The sequence below is a fragment of the Hyla sarda genome, chromosome 8 (genome assembly GCF_029499605.1).
Source record: "Hyla sarda isolate aHylSar1 chromosome 8, aHylSar1.hap1, whole genome shotgun sequence".
NCBI lineage: Eukaryota > Metazoa > Chordata > Amphibia > Anura > Hylidae > Hyla > Hyla sarda.
In genome coordinates, this window is record NC_079196.1 from 217934128 (window position 1) to 217961738 (window position 27611).

The 27611-nt window shown below is 42.9% G+C and overlaps 2 protein-coding genes across 9 annotated transcripts in view; both read right to left on the reverse strand.

The window, feature by feature from the left end:
* Positions 1 to 2395, reverse strand: part of LOC130284523 (TRIO and F-actin-binding protein-like) — a 10805-nt gene extending 8410 nt beyond the window's left edge. The window contains exon 1 of the mRNA XM_056534951.1: positions 2125 to 2395. Within this exon, the coding sequence (XP_056390926.1) occupies positions 2125 to 2345 (221 nt within the window). The 5' untranslated portion in view covers positions 2346 to 2395. The remainder of the gene's footprint in view (positions 1 to 2124) is intronic.
* LOC130284520 (myosin phosphatase Rho-interacting protein-like) overlaps positions 1 to 27611 on the reverse strand; it is a 144383-nt gene that overhangs the window by 57179 nt on the left and 59593 nt on the right. For all 8 annotated transcript variants that reach the window (XM_056534940.1, XM_056534942.1, XM_056534944.1 and 5 more), the window contains exons 4-7: positions 15112 to 15260; positions 9599 to 9683; positions 2657 to 2852; positions 2404 to 2557 (exon numbers count right to left, since the gene is read on the reverse strand). In XM_056534940.1, coding sequence (XP_056390915.1) covers positions 2404 to 2557; positions 2657 to 2852; positions 9599 to 9683; positions 15112 to 15260 — 584 coding nt within the window. The remainder of the gene's footprint in view (positions 1 to 2403; positions 2558 to 2656; positions 2853 to 9598; positions 9684 to 15111; positions 15261 to 27611) is intronic.

A 27611-nucleotide genomic window follows, 5' to 3' on the forward strand; every position in this document is an offset into this window, starting at 1 on the left:
ACGGTTAAATTGCGTTCTCATTGACTACAATACTATATGAAAACGTATAACGTGTACGGTATATAAGGTTTTGAAAAAGGAGAAAAAAAAACAATGTTTTTTGTTAGCCAAAAAAAATATTATTATTATACCGCCATACCATACAAAATCAGATTTCCTTTATTTATTTATTTTTTTTTATTTTTTTAGTACGGTTTCTTAATGTTGGTCTATGGATACGGCAACAAATACAAAATAAAACCGCCTCCGACTACCACATCCCTAAACCGTGGTGTGACTGCACCCTAAGCCGTGATACGGCAACTTGGGAAAGCGGAGAGTTGTGGCGTCACACTCACTGGAGATTCACCGGTTGCAGATCAGATATTACAGAGCATACAATTCTATTCCCTATATTTTTGCCATTGATGGGAGAGTACAGAGACGTCAATAAGAATACATCATATACAGGCAAGGAATAAGTACAAGGTCCCAGCACTGACGTATAGAAGTACACCGGACGCGTTTCGGCAAACACCTTCCCTTCCTCAGCTTAAGAGGGCAAGGCATTTGCTGAAAGGCGTCCTGTATACGTATACCTATAAACAATGTTTCTAGCAGAACCTATTGAGTGCTGGGACCTTGACTTCCACATATATACCTACCTTTATGTGCACCTAGTGCCCAGAACTGTCACATAAACATTACATTATCAATACTTTTTTTTTTTTTTTTGTAAATAGAAAGCGAGGCAGGAGAGCAGGCAATTCAGTTGTTCCCAAACTGTGGCCCTCCAGATGATGCAAAACTACAACTCCCAGCATGCCCGGACAGCCGTTGGCTGTCCGGGCGTGCTGGGAGTTGTAGTTTTGCAACATCCGGAGGGCCACAGTTTGGAGACCACTGGTAGTACAATGCTGAAATAGTCTTCTGGAAAAGCTTCCAGGGTTGTTGGGTTGACACTTCTGCCAGAAGATACCACCAATGGGAGGGACCCATTCACTCAGATCTAGAAATGTAACTAAACTCTTGTTCTCGTATGTACAGTATAGCTGGGAGCTCAGCCCAATGGACCCACTGAAATCAGATCTGTAAAAACCAATGGGTTGACTAATTTACGGAACCATGCTTAGTCTAACGCTCCAACTTCAGTATCATCAAATACAACTTTTACTCTAAGATGCCATAAAGACAGATGGCGGCTCAGTGCATACAAATCGACACCTCACTCCCCTTAAAGGGGTACTCTGCCCCTAGACATCTTATCCCCTAATCAAAGGATAGGGGATACGATGTCTGATCGCGGGGGTCCTGCCGATGGGAACCCCTGCGATTAGAGATGAGCGAACTTACAGTAAATTCGATTCGTCACGAACTTCTCGGCTCGGCAGTTGATGACTTTTCCTGCGTAAATTAGTTCAGCCTTCAGGTGCTCCGGTGGGCTGGAAAAGGTGGATACAGTCCTAGGAAAGAGTCTCCTAGGACTGTATCCACCTTTTCCAGCCCACGGGAGCACCGGAAAGCTGAACTAATTTATGCAGGAAACGTCATCAACTGCCGAGCCGAGAAGTTTGTGACGAATCGAATTTACTGTAAGTTCGTTCATCTCTACCTGCGATCTCTCCGGCAGCGCCCCTATCATCTGGTGCACGGAGCGAGCTTTGCACCGTGCCTGATGACTTAAGATGTAGGGGCCAGATGATCGTGATGTCACGATCTCGCCCCATCGTGACTTCACGCCCCGCCCCATCGTGACTTCACGCCCCGCCCCCTTAATGCAAGTCTACGCCCGCCACGCCCCTTCCCATAGACTGGCATTAAGGGGGCGTGACGTCATGAGGGTGGCGGGGCCGTGACGGCACGATCCTCCGGCCTCTGCATCGCCAGTCATCAGGCATGGAGCGAAGCTCGCACCGTGCACCAGATGATAGGGGTGCTGTGAGAGATTCCCAGTGGTGGGGCCCCCACAATCAGACATCTTATCCCCAATCCTTTGGATAGGGGATAAGAATTCTAGGGGCAGAGTACCCCTTTAATGGATGAATACAGTCAAAGCTCAACCCAAAACTGATAGACTTGCATCCACCTTCACACCGAACCTTTGCTACATTCAATACGTAAAATCAATGTGCATAGTGAGCTCACCTTCTCTGTTGGCCAAACAGCCGCGCCACCTCTTCCCTGCCTGGGCTCCGTGCCCGGGTTTGTTGTTCCAGTCTCTTCCTCTCTACCTGGAAAACTTCTTTATGAGAGATCCTGCGTGCTCGGGGTACATCGGCCAGCACGGCATACTCCCGATTGGCAATGTGAAGAAGGGCAGTTGGCGTTCCGTGATTGTTATGAGGTCTCCAAGGCTGGCAGTGCATGTTACCTGGGGGGGAAAAGGGATCTTGCTCCTGGTCGAATACATTGTGGACACTATACCTGGTGGGCGCATCGGGGGTGGAAGGTGAAGGCGGAGTCTGTAATGGCTGATCTTCAGATTTCAAGTCTTTAGTCTTCTCTAAGGAGAAATAGCCACTTTCCACTCGAGTCTTGCGTCCGCCGTCGACGCGGTCTCCATTTACCAAGCTTCCGTCTGGGACAAAGAGACAAAAACGAGCATAAAATGGATACACTACATTATATTGCAGGTATTGTTTCCCTAAACAGTAAAATCGCCCATCCGTATACTGACCGGCTTTGCTGCCTGGCACGGGCTCACTTGGGGAAGAGGGCATGTGGACTGGACTCTGGATGGGACTGCTGCCGCTGCTCTCCTGCCCGTCCTTGCCCTTCGCTTCCTCTTGCCAGAGAGTGGATTTGGTGGCTGGGACCTTTTCTGCACTGGGTATCCCTGTGCTGGTAGCTGCCATTTTGGCTGGTCCAGGTTCCTAGGATATAAAGTGAGAAAGACGATTCGCCACAAGGAGCAGGGTTCAGGATACACATAGGTGAAGAGCAAATTAAAGTGGTTAAAGGAGTAGTCCAGGAACTGAATGTTTTAGACACTTAAAAGGGGTTATCCAGGAAAAAACTTTTTTTTTTTATATATCATCAAATTACTTCTATTAAAAAATCTTAATCCTTTCAGTACTTATGAGCTTCTGAAGTTGAGTTGTTCTTTTCTGTCTAATTGCTCTCTGATGACACGTGTCTCGGGAACCGCCCAGTTTAGAAGAGGTTTGCTATGGGGATTTGCTTCTAAACTGTGCAATTCCCGAGACAGGTGTCATCAGAGATCACTTAGACAGAAAAGAACAACTCAACTTCAGAAGCTCATAAGTACTGAAAGGATTAAGATTTCTTAATAGAAGTAATTTACAAATCTGTTTAACTTTCTGGAGCCAGTTGATATATATAAAAAAAATTTTTTTCCTGGATAACCCCTTTAAGTGTGTAGGTATACACCGCTCACTTCCTGGTCTCACTGCATCACCTGTACAAGGACATGCTGGTCCCGCCCTCGGCTGTGTGCACTATTAGAAGAAAGGTTATCCAGCACTCGGGATATGCAGGTAAAAATCAATCCTTGCTGTATTGATAATCTTCGGACAGAGATCAAAAGAGAGATAACTCTGACGTGTTTCACACATATATGCTTAATCGTAGACCTTTGTCTACGATTAAGCACCTAGGTGCGAAACACGTCTGACGTTATCTCCGTTCTGATCCCTGTCCAAAGATTATCAATAAAGCAAGGATTGATTTTTACCTGCATATCCCGAGTGCTGGATATGTCCCTTCTTTCTTCTTAAGTATTAAGTGTCTGATCGCAGGGGGTATGACCGCCAACTCCTGTAGGGGGCCCCGGCTACGTACACAGACCTAATTTTCTGGACCAACGTAAGTGACAGCCCACTCACTAGCAGCAGTGATGTCCCGCATCAGCTGGCTTAGCGGGCCGTCACTTGCGTTCGTCCAGTAAGGTGGGGGCCGGAGTGCGCTAAGGACGCATAAAGCAGCCCGGGGCCCCGTACCGAGTATTGCGGGAGGTCCTAGTGGTCAGACCTCCGTGATCAGACATTTATCCCGTATCCGTGGACAGGGGATGGGTGTCTAAAAAGTTCAGCACCCTGGAATAACCTTTTAAAAGGAGTAGTGCGGTGAAAAATAACTTATCCCAAAAGATAGGGGATGAAGTTAAAGATCGCGGGGGTCCGACAAACGGGACCCCCCACAATCTCCTAAACGGGGCCGCGGCAATCTGCCGGTAGCGGCCGTTCCGAACCCCGCAGCTGACACGCCCCCTCCACGTATCTCTATGGGATACATGGAGGGAGCCTGTCAGCCGCCGTTCCGTGCGGAGTCGGCACGCCCACTTTCAGCAGACTGCCAGGGCTCCGCTCAGGAGATCGCAGGGGGTCCCAGCGGTCGGACCCTACGCGATCTATAACATATTCACTATCGTTTGGATAGGGGATAAGTTATTTTTTCACTACAGAACTCCTTTAAATCTTCTTACATCTCCTTGATTGATCAAATTGCCAAAACAGAGGGGAGAAGAGGGCCAAACTGTACAGAACAGCGCCTCTGGTGGCTGAATGGTTGACTGAAACAACACTGGCGTATTGGTTGTTTGGTTAAGGCAGTGTTTCCCAAGCAACGTGTCTCCAGCTGTTGCAAAACTTCAACTCTCAGCATGCCCGGACAGCCGAAGGCTGTCCGGGCATGCTGAGAGTTGAAGTTTTGCAACAGCTGGAGGCACAGTGGCTGGGAAACACTGGGTTAAAGCATTGCAAAACACGACAAACCAAACTACCTGCACTGACCCATTTCTAACTCCCATGGATTATAATATTTTTTTTTCCCCCTAAAGGAAATAATAGGAAACTGTAAATCATCACATGCCCGGCGCTGGCATCTGATCTGCACATCGCTGTCATGTGACCCCAGCCTCCCGGGACATGTAAATGAATTGGCACTTCAGCTGCGGACTCCCACGCTGCACAAGGCAGTCAGATAGGGTGAGTCAGAGAAGCAGTTCCCCCATTACCATGTATAGTAAGTGCCATCCTCAGGACACCGAGACCCCTCACTTTTCCACTGCACTTTCCCCATCTCTCCCACCCACGTTATCAGGGAGTAGAGATGAGATCAATGAGGAAGAGCGCGCATGCGCATGAAACGCGTATGGCCGTGGAGGGAGTCGGTTTTACTGTGTGATCCTTGTGCCTTTTGATAGGGAATTAATAAAGCTACTACTTTTAACTGGTGCCGGATCATCGCTTGTTCTTTGATAGTAGAGATGAGGGTCCGAGATCTAGTCTGGAACCTTACTACTTCCCCCATTTACTTAAAGGGGTACTCCCAAGGAAAACTTTTTTTTTAAAATAAACTGGTGCCAGAAAGTTAAACAGATTTGTAAATCACTTCTATTAAAAAAAATCTTAATCCTTCCAGTACTTATTAGGGGCTGTATGCTACAGAGGAAATGCTTTACTTTTTGGATTTCGCTGATGTCATGACCACAGTGCTCTCTGCTGACCTCTGCTGTCCATTTTAGGAACTGTCCAGAGAAAGAGAAAATCCCCATAGCAAACATATGCTGCTCTGGACAGTTCCTAAAATGGACAGCAGAGGTCAGAAGAGAGCACCGTGGTCATAACATCAGAGAAATCTAAAAAGTAAAGCATTTCCCCTAAAAAGTACTGGAAGGATTAAGATTTTTTTAATAGAAGGAAATTAAAAATCTGTTTAACTTTCTGGCACCAGTTGATTTAAAAAAAAAAAAAAAAAAAAAAAAAAAAAAAAAGTTTTCCACGGGAGTACCCCTTTAACACAGCAGATCCAGCCTGCAGATAAGGTGCACGAGTTAATGGTTTCTCCAAGCACAACCACTCTAATGGGAAGAGATTTCCGGGGACAGAGCTGTCTACAACAAGGTGGGGTATCCAAAAAAAAAAAAAAAAAAAACAACACAAGAGGTGCCTTGGACCTAAAGAGATCAATGACCCTTGGTGATTGATAGGTTACAATTGATCACATAAAGAACACATCAATAAGGTATCCAATAAATTAAAACGTAACCTTTACTTCAATAATTTTAAATTGATATTACAAGGTTGGAACAAGTGTATAGTATAGAGTTCAAGACATCACCAAATGCCGTAAGGGAGGGGCGTGGGGGAGGGATGGGGTACAGGTGAGTACCTAATCTAACAACAGTCCTGACCCTCCCTAACCTAAATGTGAAAGAAGCAGCAGAAAAAAAGGGAACCTTGTCTAGGTGCTGTTCTTAGTTCCAAGATAATCAGACACAATTGTGTAGGAAGAAAGTGCCAAGAGGCACTATATTTATTAATATATATCCACTGACGTGTTTTGGAGGGTTGGTCCTCCTTCCTCAGATGCCTGAAGATTTCTTTTAATAGAAGTAATTTACAAATCTGTTTAACTTTCTGGCACCAGTTGATTTATAAAAAAAAAATAATAATAATTTTTCCAGTGGAGTACCCCTTTAACCTCTTAAGGACCAAGCCCATTTTAACCTTAAAGGGGTACTCCGACGCTTAGACATTTTATCCCCGATCCAAAGGATAGGGGATAAGATGCCTGATCGCGGGGGTCCAGCCGCTGGGGACCCCCATGATCTTGCATGCCGCACCCCGTTAAAATCCGTCAACGGATCGTGTTCGCTCCGGGTCTGATTACTGTCGATCACGGGGCCGGAGCGCTGTGATGTCACGGCTCCGCCCCATGTGATGTCACGCTCCGCCCCCTCAATGCAAGCCTATGGGACTTGCATTGAGGGGCGGGGCGTGACATCACACGGGGGCGGAGTCGTGAAGTCACGCTCTTTCACTCGCGTGGTCGGGATCCGAAGCCTCCAGCGTTGCCGAAAGCCGCTGCAGCCGAGATCCCGGGGGTCCCCAGAAGCGAGACCCCCGCGATCTGACATCTTATCCCCTGTCTAGGGGCGGAGTACCTCTTTAAGGACCAGGCCAATTTTTATTTTTTTTCCTCCTTGCCTACTAAAATCCATAACTCTTATTTTCCATCTACAGACCCATATAAGGGCTTGTTTTTTGCATGACCAATCATACTTTGTAATGAAACCTCTCTTTTTACCATAAAATGTACGGCAAACCCAAAAAACTAATTTTTTTAGGGAGGAAATTTTAATGAAAACCACAATTTTGCACATTTTGGAGGGTTTCGTTTTTGCACTGTACACTTTACGGTAAAAATGATGTGTTATTTATTCTGTGGGTCAATATGATTAAAATAATACCCATGGCTAGATACTTTTATAATTTTGTACCACATCCAAAACTTTTTTTTTTTACAAAATCAGTAATCTAAAATCGCCCTATTTCGACCACCTATAAATTTTTTTCGCATATAGGCCCTCATTTACTAAGAGTGTCGGGTTTATCTCTGAGTGTTTCCTCATTTACTCCTTATTTTCCTCCCTGATTTACTAATGTGTCGCACAGGAAAAAAATTGTGTCTCAGGGTAAATTGTATACATGTCCTCCGCACAGCGCATGTTATATAGGTCTTGTCCCCGCCGCGCATGTGTATATGTATATATATATATATATATATATATATATATATATATATATATATACCCCCGCACAGCGCTATTATATACCCCCCGCAGTGCATGTGTGTGTGTATATACATATATATATATATATATATATATATATATATATATATATATACACCCCGCGCACAGCGCTATTATATACCCCCCGCAGTGCATGTGTGTGTGTATATACATATATATATATATATATATATATATATATACACACCCCGCGCACAGCGCTATTATATACCCCCCGCAGTGCATGTGTGTGTGTATATACACATATATATATATATATATATATATACACCCCGCGCACAGCGCTATTATATACCCCCCGCAGTGCATGTGTGTGTGTATATACATACATATATATATATATATATATATATACACATACACACACCCCGCGCACAGCGCTATTATATACCCCCCGCAGCGCGTGTGTATATATACCCCCCGCACAATGCTATTATATACCCCCCGCAGCGCGTGTGTATATATACCCCCCGCAGCGCGTGTGTATATATACCCCCCGCACAGTGCTATTATATACCCCCCGCAGCGCATGTGTATATATACCCCCCGCAGAGCGCTATTATATACCCCCCGCAGCGCATGTGTACACATATATATATACCCCCCGCAGCGCATGTAGATATATATATATATATATATATATGCCCCGCACAGCGCATCTATATACGTTTGCCTCTGAAGTGCTATCAATGATTAATGCAGTGGTCTCCTCCAACTTGCGGACCTCCAGATGTTCCATCTTCATGATTTCCCCCATGACTGCTCACAATGAACAAGCTCTAATTCCGATTGGCTCAACAAAAAATGTACCTCATGGAAATTTTCCCTGTGGGCATTGCAATTATTGCAAATATATCCTCAGAAAAAAATACTTTCAATTAGGTAGCTATACAGTGAAAGTGAACCGATTCATTTCTTGTAGGTCTAATTTTATAGTTTATTGTCCGATTTGTACATACGGTCATTTCTCTGTGGGTAAACAAAGAGAAATCTCATTGTTAGATTTCGTGAACATCTGAACTCTTTCCGTACAAAAGTAGGCGACACTTGTTTTATTGCCCACATAGACGACCGTCATGGGGGAAATCATGGAGAGATCCGTTTTGCAAGTTTACAACATATCCCTCAACAATCACAAGGTGTGGACAGGCACACAAAACTATTGCAATGTGAAGCTAAATGGATCAGGAAACTTAAAGGGGAACTCCAGCCCTGAGCGATGTCCCACGACGGGGGTCTCGCCGCTGGCAACCCCCGCAATCTTGTATTCGCCACCCACCTGTTTCAGCTGCACAGCTCACAAACAGCCGGGTGGTGACCATGGAGCCAGAGTATCGTGATGTCACCACTCCGCCCCCGAGTGACGTCACCCCCCGCCCCCGCTATGCAAGTCTATGGGAGGGGGCGTGACGGCCTCCCATAGACTTGCATAGCGGGGGTGACGTCACACGGGGGCGAAGTCGTGACATCACAATACTAGGAGATAAGATGTCTCAGGGCCGGAGTACCCCTTTAAAGCACTGGGCTGGTTAGGCTTAAATGAAAGAAATTATCTTAGCTCATTGTTATGAGATTACTGGATAAGATTGTCCTTTGTTTTTACTATATCTATACTATTTTATCTGTTATGTATATTTTTGGTCATGGGTCACTCCTCCCCCTTTCCCCATATATACCTGGTTAGTAATCCAAAGGATCAGGTACCAGAAGATGCGTCACTGATGCGAAACGGCGCAGTCGTTCTATTGATACGCACCGGCTCCGAGCTGGGAGCTGCCTTCCTTCCCTGCACCCGGGTGAATCTCATTCATTTGGATATGGACATTGTCGCAATAAAGTCCGGATTTTATGCTTCATACATGGTGAGTGCAGACATCTTTCCTTTGCCTTATGGACATTATTTGTATAATTGTAAATCTAATGCAGTGTTTACCAACCAATGTGCCTCCAGATGTTACAAAACTGCAACTCCCAGTATGCTCAGATGGCCAAAGGCACCCTGGTTAGGAAGCACTGCTGTAGTGTATAACAAGTAGATGTTCAGACTGAGTGAGGGCTCACCTGTGGAGTAGGGGGCTCTACTTTCCTCTTCTTCTTCTGATTCTGCTTGTTGGTCTTGGGGTAGACAATCAGCATCTCCAGCCACCTGACAAAAGAGAATACAAAATAGTAGTAGCTTATTAGAGCCCGTATGGAAAAGAAAATAACTGCAATGATATTACTCCTATGTACAAGAATATAACTACTATAATACTACCTCCTATATACAAGAATATAACTACTATAATACTGCTCCTATATACAAGAATATAACTACTATAATACTGCTCCTATATACAAGAATATAACTACTATAATACTGCTCCTATGTACAAGAATATAACTACTATAATACTACCTCCTATATACAAGAATATAACTACTATAATACTACCTCCTATATACAAGAATATAACTACTATAATACTGCTCCCTATATACAAGAATATAACTACTATAATACTGCTCCTATATACAAGAATATAACTACTATAATACTGCTCCCATATACAAGAATATAACTACTATAATACTGCTCCTATATACAAGAATATAACTACTATAATACTGCTCCTATATACAAGAATATAACTACTATAATACTGTCTCCTATATACAAGAATATAACTACTATAATAGTGTCTCCTATATACAAGAATATAACTACTATAATACTGCTCCTATGTACAAGAATATAACTACTATAATACTGCTCCTATGCACAAGAATATAACTACTATAATACTGACTGCTATGTACAAGAATATAACTACTATAATACTGCTCCTATATACAAGAATATAACTACTATAATTCTGCTCCTATATACAAGAATATAACTACTATAATACTGCCTCCTATATACAAGAATATAACTACTATAATTCTGCTCCTATATACAAGAATATAACTACTATAATACTGCCTCCTATATACAAGAATATAACTACTATAATACTGCCTCCTATATACAAGAATATAACTACTATAATACTGCCTCCTATATACAAGAATACAACTACTATAATACTGCCTCCTATATACAAGAATACAACTACTATAATACTGCCTCCTATATACAAGAATATAACTACTATAATACTGCTCCTATATACAAGAATATAACTACTATAATACTGCTCCTATATACAAGAATATAACTACTATAATACTGCCTCCTATATACAAGAATATAACTACTATAATACTGCCTCCTATATACAAGAATATAACTACTATAATACTGCTCCTATATACAAGAATATAACTACTATAATACTGCAACCTATATACAAGAATATAACTACTATAATACTGCCTCCTATATACAAGAATATAACTACTATAATACTGCCTCCTATATACAAGAATATAACTACTATAATACTGCCTCCTATATACAAGAATACAACTACTATAATACTGCAACCTATATACAAGAATATAACTACTATAATACTGCTCCTATATACAAGAATATAACTACTATAATACTGCAACCTATATACAAGAATATAACTACTATAATACTGCTCCTATGTACAAGAATACAACTACTATAATACTGCTCCTATATACAAGAATACAACTACTATAATACTGCCTCCTATATACAAGAATATAACTATAATACTGCTCCTATATACAAGAATATAACTACTATAATACTGCTCCTATGTACAAGAATATAACTACTATAATACTGCCGCCTATATACAAGAATATAACTACTATAATACTGCCGCCTATATACAAGAATATAACTACTATAATACTGCCTCCTATATACAAGAATATAACTACTATAATACTGCCTCCTATATACAAGAATATAACTACTATAATACTGCCTCCTATATACAAGAATATAACTACTATAATACTGCCTCCTATATACAAGAATATAACTACTATAATACTGCTCCTATGTACAAGAATATAACTACTATAATACTGCTCCTATATACAAGAATATAACTACTATAATACTGCTCCTATATACAAGAATATAACTACTATAATACTGCCCCATATATACAAGAATATAACTACTATAATACTGCCCCATATATACAAGAATATAACTACTATAATACTGCCTCCTATATACAAGAATATAACTACTATAATACTGCTCCTATATACAAGAATATAACTACTATAATACTGCTCCTATATACAAGAATATAACTACTATAATACTGCTCCTATATACAAGAATATAACTACTATAATACTGCTCCTATATACAAGAATATATCTACTATAATACTGCTCCTATATACAAGAATATAACTACCATAATACTGCTCCTATATACAAGAATATAACTACTATAATACTGCTCCTATATACAAGAATATAACTACTATAATACTGCTCCTATATACAAGAATATAACTACTATAATACTGCTCCTATATACAAGAATATAACTACTATAATACTGATCTACATACAAGAATACAACTACTATAATACTGCTCCTATATACAAGAATATAACTACTATAATACTGCCTCCTATATACAAGAATACAACTACTATAATACTGCCTCCTATATACAAGAATATAACTTCTATAATACTGCTCCTATGTACAAGAATATAACTACTATAATACTGCTCCTATATACAAGAATATAACTACTATAATACTGCTCCTATATACAAGAATATAACTACTATAATACTGCCCCATATATACAAGAATATAACTACTATAATACTGCCTCCTATATACAAGAATATAACTACTATAATACTGCTCCTATATACAAGAATATAACTACTATAATACTGCTCCTATATACAAGAATATAACTACTATAATACTGCTCCTATATACAAGAATATATCTACTATAATACTGCTCCTATATACAAGAATATAACTACCATAATACTGCTCCTATATACAAGAATATAACTACTATAATACTGCTCCTATATACAAGAATATAACTACTATAATACTGCTCCTATATACAAGAATATAACTACTATAATACTGCTCCTATATACAAGAATATAACTACTATAATACTGATCTACATACAAGAATACAACTACTATAATACTGCTCCTATATACAAGAATATAACTACTATAATACTGCTCCTATGTACAAGAATATAACTACTATAATACTGCCTCCTATATACAAGAATACAACTACTATAATACTGCCTCCTATTTATAAGAATATAACTACTATAATATAGAGGGGAGAGCAGTATGTGGACTGTGATCTTCTCGTAGACTTTATAGAGGCAGGAAGAGGAGACTGTTAAGAGAATTTACATGGGAACATTGGACCGTGGTAAGAGATGTGCGGATTTATACAACGTGTGGTGAAGCATTTCAAACACAAACACACAGCGGAGGGCAGAGAGAAATTATTAGGCCTGAGATAGAGGGAGGTGGAGAGACGCTCATACAGGAAGAGAAGAAAGGAAAAATAGGACTAAAAGTGAGAGTATGGCGGGCATACTACTAGGGAGGTGAGCACAGTGGGGCAGAGTATGGCGGGCATACTACTAGGGAGGTGAGCACAGTGGGGCAGAGTATGGCGGGCATACTACTAGGGAGGTGAGCACAGTGGGGCAGAGTATGGCGGGCATACTACTAGGGAGGTGAGCACAGTGGGGCAGAGTATGGCGGGCATACTACTAGGGAGGTGAGCACAGTGGGGCAGAGTACAGCGAGCAGACTACCAGGGAGGTGAGCACAGTGGGGCAGAGTACGGCGGGCAGACTACTAGGGAGGTGAGCACAGTGGGGCAGAGTACGGCGAGCAGACTACCAGGGAGGTGAGCACAGTGGGGCAGAGTACGGCGGGCAGACTACTAGGGAGGTGAGCACAGTGGGGCAGAGTACGGCGGGCAGACTACTAGGGAGGTGAGCACAGTGGGGCAGAGTATGCCAGGCACACCACTAGGGAGGTGAGCACAGTGGGGCAGAGTACGGCGGGTACACTGGTAGTAACAGGCACTGACGTGAAGAGCACGAGACAAGTACAAAGCTAGAAATTAACATACAAGTGGGCAAATAATACACAAGCCAGAGAGGTGGGCAGGCAAATCAAGCAATGGATGGGCATCCAGCAATGCAGAGAGAGACTGGCAGAGGAAATAGTTGAAGTCTCATGCCTGAAATTAGAGAAAACGTATCCCCTCTCCCCCCCATCTAAAAGGTTTTATGTCATTTCAGGCATTACACTTTTCCTTTAAAAATATAATTCAGGAAAAACAGAAAGAAAGTTTACTACCCACAAAAGGTTGGGCACATGCCGTAAAATTAGGTGGGCACACAAAGCAAAGGAGGAAAAGGTGAGTGCACAGTGTAGGAGAGTGTCAGAGGTGGGCACACAGCAAAGGGCAGGCTAGAGAAAGTATGGGGGGCACATAGTATAGGGCAGGCTAGAGAAAGTATAAGGGGGGCATATAGTATAGGGCAGGGGTGGGCACAGAGTGTAGAGCAGGCTATAGAAAGTAGAGGGGGGCACACAGTATAGGGCAGGGGTGGGCACAGTGTAGAGCAGGCTATAGAAAGTATGAGGGGGGCACACAGTATAGGGCAGGGGTGGGCACAGTGTAGAGCAGGCTATAGAAAGTATGAGGGGGGCACACAGTATAGGGCAGGGGTGGGCACAGTGTAGAGCAGGCTATAGAAAGTAGAGGGGGGCACACAGTATAGGGCAGGCTACAGAAAGTATGGGGGGGCACACAGTATAGGGCAGGGGTGGGCATAGTATAGGGCAGGGGTGGGCACAGTGTAGAGCAGGCTATAGAAAGTATGAGGTTGGCACACAGTATAGGGCAGGCTACAGAAAGTATGGGGGGCACACAGTATAGGGCAGGGGTGGGCATAGTATAGGGCAGGGGTGGGCACAGTGTAGAGCAGGCTATAGAAAGTATGAGGTTGGCACACAGTATAGGGCAGGCTACAGAAAGTATGAGATGGGCACACAGCACAGGGTAGGCTAGAGACTGTATGAGGTAGTTGAAAACTCAGAAGGGAAGAATAGTTTTTCAGTAAAAGGGCACAATGAGAGAAGTGGTGGGCTCACTGCTCAGGTAAGAGATCCAGCAGAGGGGGCATGGCTCAGGATCCTAATAGAGAGGTGTATTTTGGCTGTGGCTGGCAGCACAAGCAGTCACAGTGCAGTTTATAATCTCTGTAGGTGTCTCCCAAGAACAAAGTGTCAGACACAATGTCCCCATTGTAGGCAGCTTGCGGGCGGGCACAGGTTGGAGCAGACCCAGCACACCTGCATACACTGCTTCTAATGTTATACAGGGACTGGTGAACACCGATTATATTCCATCCAGATGGCATACAACCTTACCTACATATACACAAGCACCGGACAGTAAACAGGAGCCATATCGAACCTCAATGTCAAGAGGGATCAGGAAAGCAACCAAAGACAGTGCCAAGAACCTCTAGTAGTAATACTTATGTGATGGCTACAGACCTCTGGGTTATGGCCCACCAGCTTCTGCTGACCATGAGTTGTCCGCCCGTCACTCACCCATTGATTATTTCTTTGTTCTCTGCCCTGATAAAATGTTCCTCTGGCGTCATGATGCACAAGGAGAATTTCTGTCCAGTGCGGCTCTCCCCATCGATGACATCCGTGCACTGGTTCATGTTGATGGTCCCTTGTGGTAGAGTAGTTGGCTGCACAAGAAAAACAAGGATATGGTCAGTATATGGGGCAGTAACAATCGGACAATGACATCATAGGGCAGAACAGAGAAGTATCAACGAAAGGGGTTGTTCACTATGTCCATATCGCCCACAGAGGAGGCCCACCTAAAGGGGTTGTTCACTAAGACTACATCACTCACCGCTATATCCTACAAACATACATGCATACATGAAAAAACACCATTAAACATCACTGTACTTTGCCTATGCAGGTAAAGATATATCAGATGGTCAACTCCATGCTTTTGGAGATGGCGATAACCCAATCCCAGTTTCCAATGACCAACGTGTTGGTAGTCATCAGCCAAGAGAAAAGACATCAGATTTTTGGGCACGCATACCAATGACTGAACAAACGCACCGATATTTTTTAGAACAGTCCTTTTCATGTGAAGGACAATATTGGCTCCTAGAATCGATATCCCAGCCCCTAAAACCTTATCTTCTATACATAGGATATGGAATTAATGTCTGATTTCAGAAGGGTCCCAAAGGATGATCTCCAGGATGAGATCCCCGAATCTTCCAGCTGCATGAAGTTGTCTATAGGAGTGCCAGAGGTACGCCAGATGTGTGCCGAACCACCTCTCAATGCACCAGGGATAGACGGGGAGCCATTCTGAAGAACCTGTGGATAGGGGATACATTTTTAAAGTGTACCTGTCATCAACGAAAACTTTTTATATAATGTAGATAAGTACCATTATATGTATATTTGGAATATACATCGATTAAAAAATGTGTATATTTTTGGGTGAAAAAAATGCTGTCCCTGCAGCTATTGCCTGTGTGTCTCTGTGAGGAGTCCAAATACAGGAAGTGAGGGCAGGACAGGCAGTGCTCTCTGTAGGCTCCTGGCTTGTCAAACAGCCTGCTGCGTGAGCCAGGAACATGTCATAGAGCCTCAGTGCACACTGTCCTGCTTGTCCTCAGTGTACACTGTCCTGCTTGTACACCCTCACTTCCTGTATTTGGTCTCCTCACAGAGACACACAGGCAATAGCTGCAGGGACAAAAATATACAAATTTTTTAAACAATGTATATTACAAATATACATATAATGGTATTATCTACATTATATCAAAAGTTTTTGTTAACGATAGGTACACTTCAAAGTGTCCATTTGCTATTCTTTGATTCTGCTTACTAAAATGTATAGTGTAGTGAATGGGTTTCCGTTCACAAATTCACACTTCACAAATTCCGAACGGAAAATCTTCTTGAAAATTTCCACCTGAAGAATGGTGTTGCTCATTCTTCAGGCGGAAATACTCGCGGAACACATTGCAGTCTATTGGAGACTGCAGTGTCCGCACGGTCCTAGCGTTGACTGATTCAGTCGGCACTGGCCGCATTCAGAATCTCCGGGTGGTAATTTTCTGCCTGGAGATTCCGCAGTGTGAACCTAGCCTAATGCTTAGCCTGCCTGGAAAGCAGTTGGCTGTCCAGGCAGGCTAAGGCTAGGTTCACACTACGGAATCTCCAGGCAGAAAATATCCACCAGGAGATTCCGAGTGCTGCCAGCGCCGACAATCTGTCGGCACTAGGACCGCGCGGACACTGCAGTCTCCAATAGACTGCAATGTGTTTAGCGAGTATTTCCACCTGAAGAATGAGCAACGCCATTTTTCGTTCACAAATTCCGCTTTACAAATTCCGAAGAGTGAATTTGTGAACAGAAACCCATTCACTACACTATACATATTAGTAAGCAGAATTTCTGCCTGCAATTTCCAAGCGGAATTGCAGGCGGAAATTCTGTAGTGTGAACCTAGCATTATAGTTTTGCAACATCTGGAGGTCTACAGTGCGGGATCAAAGTCTGAACACCCAGACTCGTGAAATAGTTGGCAAGTGTTGCCGAAATAGGCGGTTCCTGTAGACTGTGTGTATGGGCACCTTAAAGGAAGTCTGTCACCAGTGTCACCTGCACCAACCTGTCGGTACCGACGGTGCAGGTGAAACTGATGACAATGGTACCTACCTTGTCCCGGTCCGGGGCGGGGATCTTCGGTAATCTCCTCCGTAAGCTCCAGCTCCGGGCACCAACTTTCAGCACGGGCGGTGCTTAATGACGTCACCGCTGCTGTTCCCAGGACCTAGCAGAGAACAGCAGGAGTGACATCACTAAGCTCCACCCATGCCCCAAGCCGCTGCTGCTTTCTGCTGGGTCCTGGGTACAGCAGCGGTGATGTCATTAAGCCCCGCCCGTGCCCCAAGACGTTGCCTGGAGCTAATGGAGGAGATTACAGGAGATCCCCGCCACGGACCGGGACAAGATAAGTACCGTTGTCATCAGTGCAATAGTAGGTAAGGTTGTCATCAGTGTCACCTGCACTACCTGTCGGTACCGACAGGTTAGTGCAGGTGACACTGGTGACAGATTTCCTTTAAATCATTATCTCACGGCAGCCTGAAGAACAGCTTAAACCTTAAATCCGTAAAGAGCCGATTGTGTTATCTATAGCTCAGATAGCCTAAGTCAATTTAAGAATGTGGCATGGGACACGTGGCTCTAGACTAAAGAGAGAGAAAAGTAATATACAGAGAAGGTTTTGGAAGCTTAACGCCACAAAATAATTTTCACTGAATAAGTATATAAAAAAATATACTAAAATTCAAGATCTTCCAAATCAGTCCAAACACAACAAGGCATTCTGCATTAGTTCTTTAATGATTTCTAGTGGGGAGTCATGGGCACTAAGGACTTTTTTTGTGGTCGCCCAGCTTTCGAATGATTGAGAATGGCGTATAGATCCACACTGTTTTACACCCACTCCTGCTCCCTTCTCTTCAATGGTATATACAGGCAAAAATGGCAGAGCACCTTCTAGGGTGAAATATGGATATATGGAACTGGGTGGAATGCACATAAAAGTAAATAGGGGCTCACCATATTGGGTTAGGTAAGACCACAACACCTATAAAACCTAGTTGGGTTGGGGAAGACCACAACACCTATAACGCCTTGTTAGGTTGGGTAAGACCACAGCACTCCTAACACCTTGTTGGGCAAAAACAAAACACCTATAACACCTTGTTGGTTAAGACCACAACACCTATAAAACCTTGTTGGTTAAGACCACAACACCTATAAAACCTTGTTGGTTAAGACCACAACACCTATAACGCCTTGTTGGGTTGGGTAAGACCACAAAACCTATAAAACCTTGTTGAGTTGGGTAACAACACCTTGCTGGGTTTTGTAAGACCACAACACCTATAACAGCTTTATCCAGCAATCAGGTCATATACGGGTCCAAAAGAAGAGGCTACAGTCTCAGCAGGTTCAAATTGTCCAACCCCAATCGCAGGTCATCGTCAGCAAAAGTACTCAAAAGGACAGAAGAAAATCTCCAGATACTGTGCTAAAAAAACAAAACCCTTTACGGCATAGAAATCCTCAAATGTCACTTAGGTTATTAGAACTTTTATTGTTGAGCTTTACAACAGGTTTTGGGGTGATCATTCCCCTTCCTCAGCTAACACACAAGACTCTTGTCTGTTGCCTGACGAAGGGGAAATATCTTTGTAAAACACGTTGTAGGGACAACAGTAACAGTTCTAATAGCCTAAAAAGTGATGCCTGAGGATTTCCATGTGGTAGAGGGTTTTTCAGCACAGTATCCAGGGATTTTCTTCCATTGAGCGCTTCTCTTTTGTTGTAGTAGTTCTAGCATAATGTTCATGAATAAGGAGGTCCTGGATGAACAGCGCTATTATTATCCAAACTTTCTATGCAGTTGGAGAAAAAGAAGGGAACCAAAAAGCCAAGATGAATATTTGGCAAAGGATCAGTAATGCCAAATCCTTGGAGACCCCGGCAATGTCACTAGTTATCGATCTATGGTATACCATGTTATACCGTAAACTGATGTCTTACCACGATCAGATACCAGTTTCTGCCGCACAGGGGAAGCAGCGCTCAGAAGTTGCGCGGTTCAGAAACAGAACTGGATAAACAGGTTTGGTGAATGGTACCAGATGCTACAAGCCTGTGTCATGCATGGCAGCATCTACACAGATCATTACAGTCTCCATGAGTTCCTATAACACATCGGCCTCTTCCTTCCAAGAAAGGTCATAGGAAGGGAAGTGGCAGCGTTTCCACATGGGCCAGTCTGCTCAACCTCACACTACGCAGCCAAGAAGCCGCCAAAAGCCCTAAATATGGAGGCTCAGAGAGGAGTCCGGCACCGAACAACAAGGTTCATTAGAGCGAGCTAGGAAAGGGGGTGGGGGCGAAATCAACAGCAAGATGGGAGAAGGGGGGGGGGGGGCATCTGAATAAAGCTTTCATTATTGTAATCCAGCTCGCCGGCCTTTCAGTACAGAAGATGAAAGTCTGCAGAGGGATCCCTGGATACATGACGGACTGTGAGACCAAAACACAAAGCCGCCACCATTTACATACTAATACACTATCGTCTGACAATACTAACAGTGTCTAAGGGAATTCTCCATCCTCAGCCTCCTGCAACAACTACAGCGCCCCCTACTATTTATAATATAACTATTCTATTCACATAGATTCATTGTTCATCTGTATTCATGGAACAGTTTTATAGTAGGTTTATACATATAGAAAACACAGTATTATAGTAGTTATATTCTTGTATATAGGAGCAGTATTTAAGTAGTTATATTCTTGTATATAGGAGCAGTATTATAGTAGTTATATTCTTGTATATAGGAGCAGTATTATAGTAGTTATATTCTTGTATATAGGAGAAGTATTATAGTAGTTATATTCTTGTATATAGGAGCAGTATTATAGTAGTTATATTCTTGTATATAGGAGCAGTATTATAGTAGTTGTATTCTTGTATATTGGAGCAGTATTATAGTAGTTGTATTCTTGTATATTGGAGCAGTATTATAGTAGTTATATTCTTGTATATAGGAGCAGTATTATAGAAGTTATATTCCTGTATATAAGGGCAGTATTATAGTAGTTACTGTATATTCTTGTATATAGGAGCAGTATTATTGTAGTTATATTCTTGTATATAGGAGCAGTATTATAGTAGTTATATTCTTGTATATAGGAGCAGTATTATAGTAGTTATATTCTTGTATATAGGAGCAGTATTATAGTAGTTATATTCTTGTATATAGGAGCAGTATTATAGTAGTTATATTCTTGTATATAGGAGCAGTATTATAGTAGTTATATTCTTGTACATAGGAGCAGTATTATAGTAGTTATATTCTTGTATATAGGAGTATTATAGTAGTTATATTCTTGTATATAGGAGCAGTATTATAGTAGTTATATTCTTGTATATAGGTGGCAGTATTATAGTAGTTATATTCTTGTACATAGGAGCAGTATTATAGTAGTTATATTCTTGTATATAGGAGCAGTATTATAGTAGTTATATTCTTGTATATAGGAGCAGTATTATAGTAGTTATATTCTTGTATATAGGTGGCAGTATTATAGTAGTTATATTCTTGTACATAGGAGCAGTATTATAGTAGTTATATTCTTGTATATAGGAGCAGTATTATAGTAGTTATATTCTTGTATATAGGAGCAGTATTATAGTAGTTATATTCTTGTATATAGGAGCAGTATTATAGTAGTTATATTCTTGTATATAGGTGGCAGTATTATAGTAGTTATATTCTTGTACATAGGAGCAGTATTATAGTAGTTATATTCTTGTATATAGGAGCAGTATTATAGTAGTTATATTCTTGTATATAAGAGCAGTATTATAGTAGTTATATTCTTATATATAGGAGGCAGTATTATAGTAGTTATAGTCTTGTATATAGGAGCAGTATTATAGTAGTTATATTCTTGTATATAGGAGCAGTATTATAGTAGTTATATTCTTGTATATAGGAGTAGTATTATAGTAGTTATATTCTTGTATATAGGAGTAGTATTATAGTAGTTGTATTCTTGTATATTGGAGCAGTATTATAGTAGTTATATTCTTGTATATAGGAGAAGTATTATAGTTGTTATATTCTTGTATATAGGAGAAGTATTATAGTAGTTATATTCTTATACATAGGGGGCAGCATTACAGTACACGTATTATTTACATAGACTGTAGTAGTATATTAGTCCTCCACTGGTTTCTGTAATCCCTGATCTCTTGACAAATGATTGGTTGCAGTGGTTATTTGTCTGTATTAGAGAGAAAATACAGATTAATATTAAATTAATATTAAAAATTTTATTAACTTAATAACCGCTATAAAGCATCATGTTATTTGTATTTCATTATCTTGTTATATACATTGCCAAATGGAATGGACTAATCTGGGGGCATTTGAGGTGAGTAGGTCAGGTACATTCATACTGAACAACATAGGTGTAACAGGAGGTTGGTCACAGTGTGACTAAATGCCTTCGCTATGATCTTATAATCCAATGTCAGATCTAGGTGCCTTGGTCCTGACAGGTCACATACAGTCGGCTCCTTAGGTGTTGTGTCATGATTGCTGGTTCATGTAGTCTATCTGCTCCGATGTTTACTATTCTAGTCACCAACAACATTTTTCTCTGTGGCGTCAGGTGTCCACGATACAATATTGTCGCTCTCGTATGTCCATGGAGACTGCGCCAGCGGAGGTCAGAATGGTTTAAAAAACTGAATTGAGGTTCACAAAGTAGAAGAACTTGCTATTCAGTGTGTCAAGAAGCCATCTATGGGGAAGAGGCCTCTTTACGAGACAGAAGTGAACATGATGGATGATTGAAGAGCGTGAGAGTTCAGTAACATCTCCAGCAATGCCTTAGGCAAAGAATAAGCTTTCTGAGCACGCATTTCCTCTAACCCCGGCCAAAAGAGATGTAATGTACAAATCCACAGCCAGATTTAGGACTCTGTGACGACATAGGGTTGACCACCAATCGAGTTCTATCTACTGACCAGATGGTTTATTGCACTGTCCCACTGTTCTTCACCCTTTGGACATTACTATCTGGAATAATGAACATACCCCCGAGACTCATGGTGGAGACAAGAAGGCTCATCTATTAATGGGAGAGATGCATTATACTACGCTATGGCGTGCGAGCAAACATCAATGCTCCATAACCAGCACCATCAGCTGAGCTATTCCATGCTGAAAGCTTCCCTCAGGGAAAGATACTATGGCATTGAATGACCTATATAGTCATAACATTAGTGACATTCTTCCGTAGTGACCTAAAAATACATTATGTATGGAGTATAGTACTATGCAAGAAATGATATTCAAGAAATGCGAGCAGGCTGGCCATTCAGATTCCAGACCGTTGTCTCCTTCGCTCCTAGGCCAAATACCAGGGTTAAAAAAAATATATATATAATAAAATAAAATTACCAAATTACCGCCCAGATGTAGGACTTCCCTGAAGGCAGCTTACCCCCTGTATTAAACCCCCCCTGCATTGAGGACCCCCTTGTAAGTAGCTTGCCGCCTGTAGGTAGGACCCCCTGAAAGTACCCTGCCCCTTGTACGTAGGACTTCCCTGAAGGTAGTTTGCCCCTTTAATGTAGGGCCCAACTGTAGGTAGCTTTCCATCTGTAGTTGGCTTGTCCCCCTAAAAGTATGGCCCCTCCTGTAGGTAACCCCCCCTCCCCCCCATAAAGAGGAGAAAACAAAACATTCTCACCTAGGTTCCCACCCCCATAGTCACTAGCATCTTCTCCAGCTTCTTCCTGGGCCCAAGAGGCAGTAAGCTTTTCTTCCTACTGGATGTGCACAATGACGTCATCATACACATTCCAGGAGAAGTAGTAAAGTTCCCGGCCTCTAGTGGTTGCAGACAGTCACTAGAGGCTGGAAGCCCCTAGAGGCCTCATAGTTAGGATGCATTAGGACCTATGAGACGATGATAGGGGTCCTAGCGCATCCATTCACTATCTTCCCTACCGGACTGCCGTGGCTTACGTGTGGATCTTCGTGGCATTCTGATTCAGAACCATTGCTATAGACATTAGACTCTTTATCTAATCCACTGTTGTGACCCAAGATGATATCTACAATTTTCCAGCAAAGATGATCAGGCAACATAGTTCAGATTTTCAGAGCAACTTCTTGTTTTTACCCTTTGCTTCCCACAGAAACGTGACACGCTGAAACTCAAGTACAAGTGTGAGTGCAGGAGGCGACAACTACTATAGGCTTTTTTTTTTTTTTTTAATGTTGACAGCCTTAAGTATGAAAGCAAACTCAGGCGTACTCTTCCTTTTGAAAGTGAAGGCGTCATGAAGAAAGCGAGCCATTGAGATGCAGTGACTTGAGGAGACGTCAGGACTGTCTCAGGGAAAGTCACTGGAGATATGGGCACAGCAAGGCTTGGGTCACCGGAGGTCTGTCTCTGTGCAATGGTGCTGGCGGCTACAGTCCAGGCTGGACACTCTTCTATTACATATATATATTTCATCCTTCAAGTGTCTGATGGAAAAAACTAGTCTGTGGGCCAATGACAAAGATAGTCATTGCATTCTGGAAGGGGTTAATTTTCCTCTTATCCCCCCCTCTTTTCTCCAAATTTCCCTAAAACAAATGCCTGGGAAGGAGGGTGTAATTGGAACACGACCTTATACCCAAAATAACTAATCTGTCTGCTTCAAGCACACACAAAAAAGTTAAGATTCCACCAGCGTAGCGGGTCCGTCTGTGTCCTTATAAGGCTATTATGTGAGAGACGACTTAACCGGCAGACGCTGCTCTTTACTCAATCACAGGCTCGCTCGCCCCTTCACGTAACTCATCCAGGGTCATGCTCCATCCAGTTGGACCAAGTTCTGATGCTCCCTCTTTCCGATCTGCGCCGAAGCCTCTCAATGTTTAACCCTTCTCGTACTCGTGAATATTTATATCGACAATTTAAAAAAATATATTTACATTTGGTTGAATATTGAAATTTCTGGGGAAAAATATATGTGCTCGAAAAGTTTAATTTTTTAAATATAATCAGTTTCTATGTTCATGTGTATGGAGGGGATTGGGAAATATTGTGTTCATGTGTAGGGGGGGGGGGTCGGGAAATATTGTGTTCATGTGTAGGGGGGGGATCGGGAGAGATTGTGATCATGTGTAGGGGGGGATCAGGAGAGATTGTGTTCATGTGTATGGGGGGGGGTCAAGAGAGATTGTGTTTATGTGTAGGGGGGATCGGGAGAGATTGTGTTCATGTGTATGGGGTGGGGGGGGGATCAAGAGAGATTGTGTTCATATGTATGGGGGGGGGATCAGGAGAGATTGTGATCATGTGTAGGGGGGGATCGGGAGAGATTGTGTTCATGTGTATGGGGGGGGGGATCAAGAGATTGTGTTTATGTGTAGGGGGGATCGGGAGAGATTGTGTTCATGTGTATGGGGGGGATCAAGAGATTGTGTTTATGTGTAGGGGGGATCGGGAGAGATTGTGTTCATGTGTATGGGGTGGGGGGGATCAGGAGAGATTGTGTTCATATGTATGGGGGGGATCAGGAGAGATTGTGTTCATGTGTATTGGGGGGGGGGATCAGGAGAGATTGTGTTCATGTGTATTGGGGGGGGGATCAGGAGAGATTGTGTTCATGTGTATTGGGGGGGGGGGGATCAGGAGAGATTGTGTTCATGTGTATTGGGGGGATCAGGAGAGATTGTGTTCATGTGTATTGGGGGGATCAGGAGAGATTGTGTTCATGTGTATGGGGGGATCTGGAGAGATTGTGTTCATGTGTATGGGGGGGATCTGGAGAGATTGTGTTCATGTGTATTGGGTGTATCGGGAGAGATTGTGTTAATGTGTACAGAGGGATCGGGAGAGATTGAGTTTGTGTGTATGGGGGGAAAGAGAGATAGCTGTTGACTGAATGAGTTGAACTAACACATATGTATGACTATAATAAGGTTTTATTCAGCATTTTGCAAAAATGAATATGCTGCTTGGGATGGAAATAAATAGAAAAACAAATATAACTATACTTCCCTAGCCTCGATTCCCAGCTGCTCCTGTTCGCCTTCATCCAATCACTGGATTTTTGGTTCAGGACCTGCCAGCTCAGTCATTCACTGGCTGAGACAGAACACTGCTGCAACCAATGATTGGCTGAGTGGGCAGGTCCTGCAGCAAGTGCTCGTCCTCAAAGGAGGAAAAAGACAGAAGCTCAGGGGAACAGAGGGAGCTGCGTGGGACCAGGGCTAGGTATGTATTTATTTTTTCCCCATCCCAGCAGAATATAATTTTTTGCAAAATGCCAGCTAACCCTAGAAACAGTTCTATGTTATGGCTGACAGCCAAGCATGAGACTATATTGACATTGGGGCGGCGCAACAGTTCCACAAGTTTGCTAGTAATCACAGCAAAATTGTGCGCCCATTTACCACCACGTGTGTATGAATTTGTCCACATATGGCCATGCACCCTTACTGTACTGAAATATTCTAAAATTTTCTCCAAGAAATGTTAAAATATTTGCATGGATACAGACGACATGAATACAGCAAATAAGAGAGCAAATCTGATATAATCCGCAAATGATCTTCTCTGCCCACCTGCAATACAGCGGGGTAATCCGGCCGGGCCGGTGCGATTGTATTGAGCGCCAGCATACAACGCATGAATGGAGCAGTGTGTGCCGGTCGGATCAGTGACGTACAGGTATAAGCTTGAGTCCTGAAACAGGACGAACCTGTGCCAGCAGATGTCAACACCGACATGCCAACAAGACGACTGTGTGTGTACTGAGAAATATGCACGGGGCGTGCGGGCGGGAACAAAGCATTCATACCCCTGACCTTCACTACTAGAGGTTCCCACATCACACAGCCCTGATCTGTAGCACAATGCTACATTCATTACACTGTAATCTCTCTGCTGCGCGGTGCGCACCACGGCCTCCTCTATAACTAACCAACCGTGCATCGCCCTCAGTGCGCCCACAACAGCGGGCAAGTGCAGACGCAATGCAACGTAAACAGGCAGCCGACAGCAAAGAATCAAGTTCTGCAGTTCTGTTTTCCCCAGCTCTCTGCTTGCTGTCAGCAAATGGAACCCACTTTGGTTTGCTACCACTTTATCCAACTATCATTTATCAAACTGCGCAATTCTCTCTTCCTGTCCTGACCGTTTGTTACAATGTAGCAGTTGGCACATGAGTAATGTATAGTATCCATTGTATAAACCGTGGATGACGGAACACAGGGAGAGGTGGCGGCTTTTACTAGGCATGTAAAGCCGGGTCTGGGATAAACAGCGACAGATTGTAAAACTCCGCACACGCGTCCCTTGCTTTATAAGGCTTTATGTTTCCTTAAGATTATACAAGGTTATTGTACCGCCCCGGCACATAAAGCTTCATTACGTAAGGATGTGCTCGGAAACTTCTTTTGTACTTAAGTTTCTCCCCGTTTTCAAGACCTCCGCCTGCCATCAATGAATGGTTCAAATTCTGAGCTGGCCTCACAGAGTTGCGGTTTGCTTCAGTGTATCAGTGCATGTAAGAGCAACACGAACTGCCTGCACTATAAGAAGCCTTCAGCTGTGTGAGCAGGACTAGGTCAAGATGGACCAAAAATGGCCGTGTATTCCCACGTACACACCCCCTCCCATAGAATTGCATTGAGGGGGCGTGGCCGTGACATCACAACCCTGCCGATCGCATGCAGCGCTTAGAACAAAATGTTCCAGACGCTGGGTCAATGGAGTACCCCTTTAGGGTGTATTCACACGTACAGGATTCTGCGCAGATTTGATGCGCAGGATTTTCTGCTGCAGATTTCAATGTAAACTGAAAGGACTGAACACCGCTTGAAATCCTGCGCATCAAATCTGCGCAGAACAGTGTACGTGTGAATACACCCTAAAGGGGTACTCCATTGACCCAGCGTCTGGAACATTTTGTTCCAAACGCTGCATGCGAGCGGCAGGGTTGTGATGTCACGGCCACGCCCCCTCAATGCAATTCTATGGGAGGGGGCGTGGCATTTGCCACGCCCCCTCCCATAGAATTGCATTGAGGAGGCGTGGTCGTGACATCACAACCCTGCAGCCCGCATGCAGCGTTTGGAACAAAATGTTCCAGATGTTGGGGCAGTGGAGTACCCCTTTAAGATAGCCCACCCCTTCCATGCATATGCATGCTCAAGCTGAGCCAAGCATGCATGTGTTCTAAACGGAGACTCCAGTGGCTTATATCCCCAAAAACCGAAACAACAGACATTTGAAAACCAACCTGTCTGGTCCTTTTCTCCACCAACATAATCTGTTGGGGGAAGGTTGTAGGGCCCCCCCATATGCATTAGGGGGTCCCATCGAAATCGGATCTCTTGGCTGATACATAATGTACTTAACAGCTTTCACAACCTGGCGCGCATCC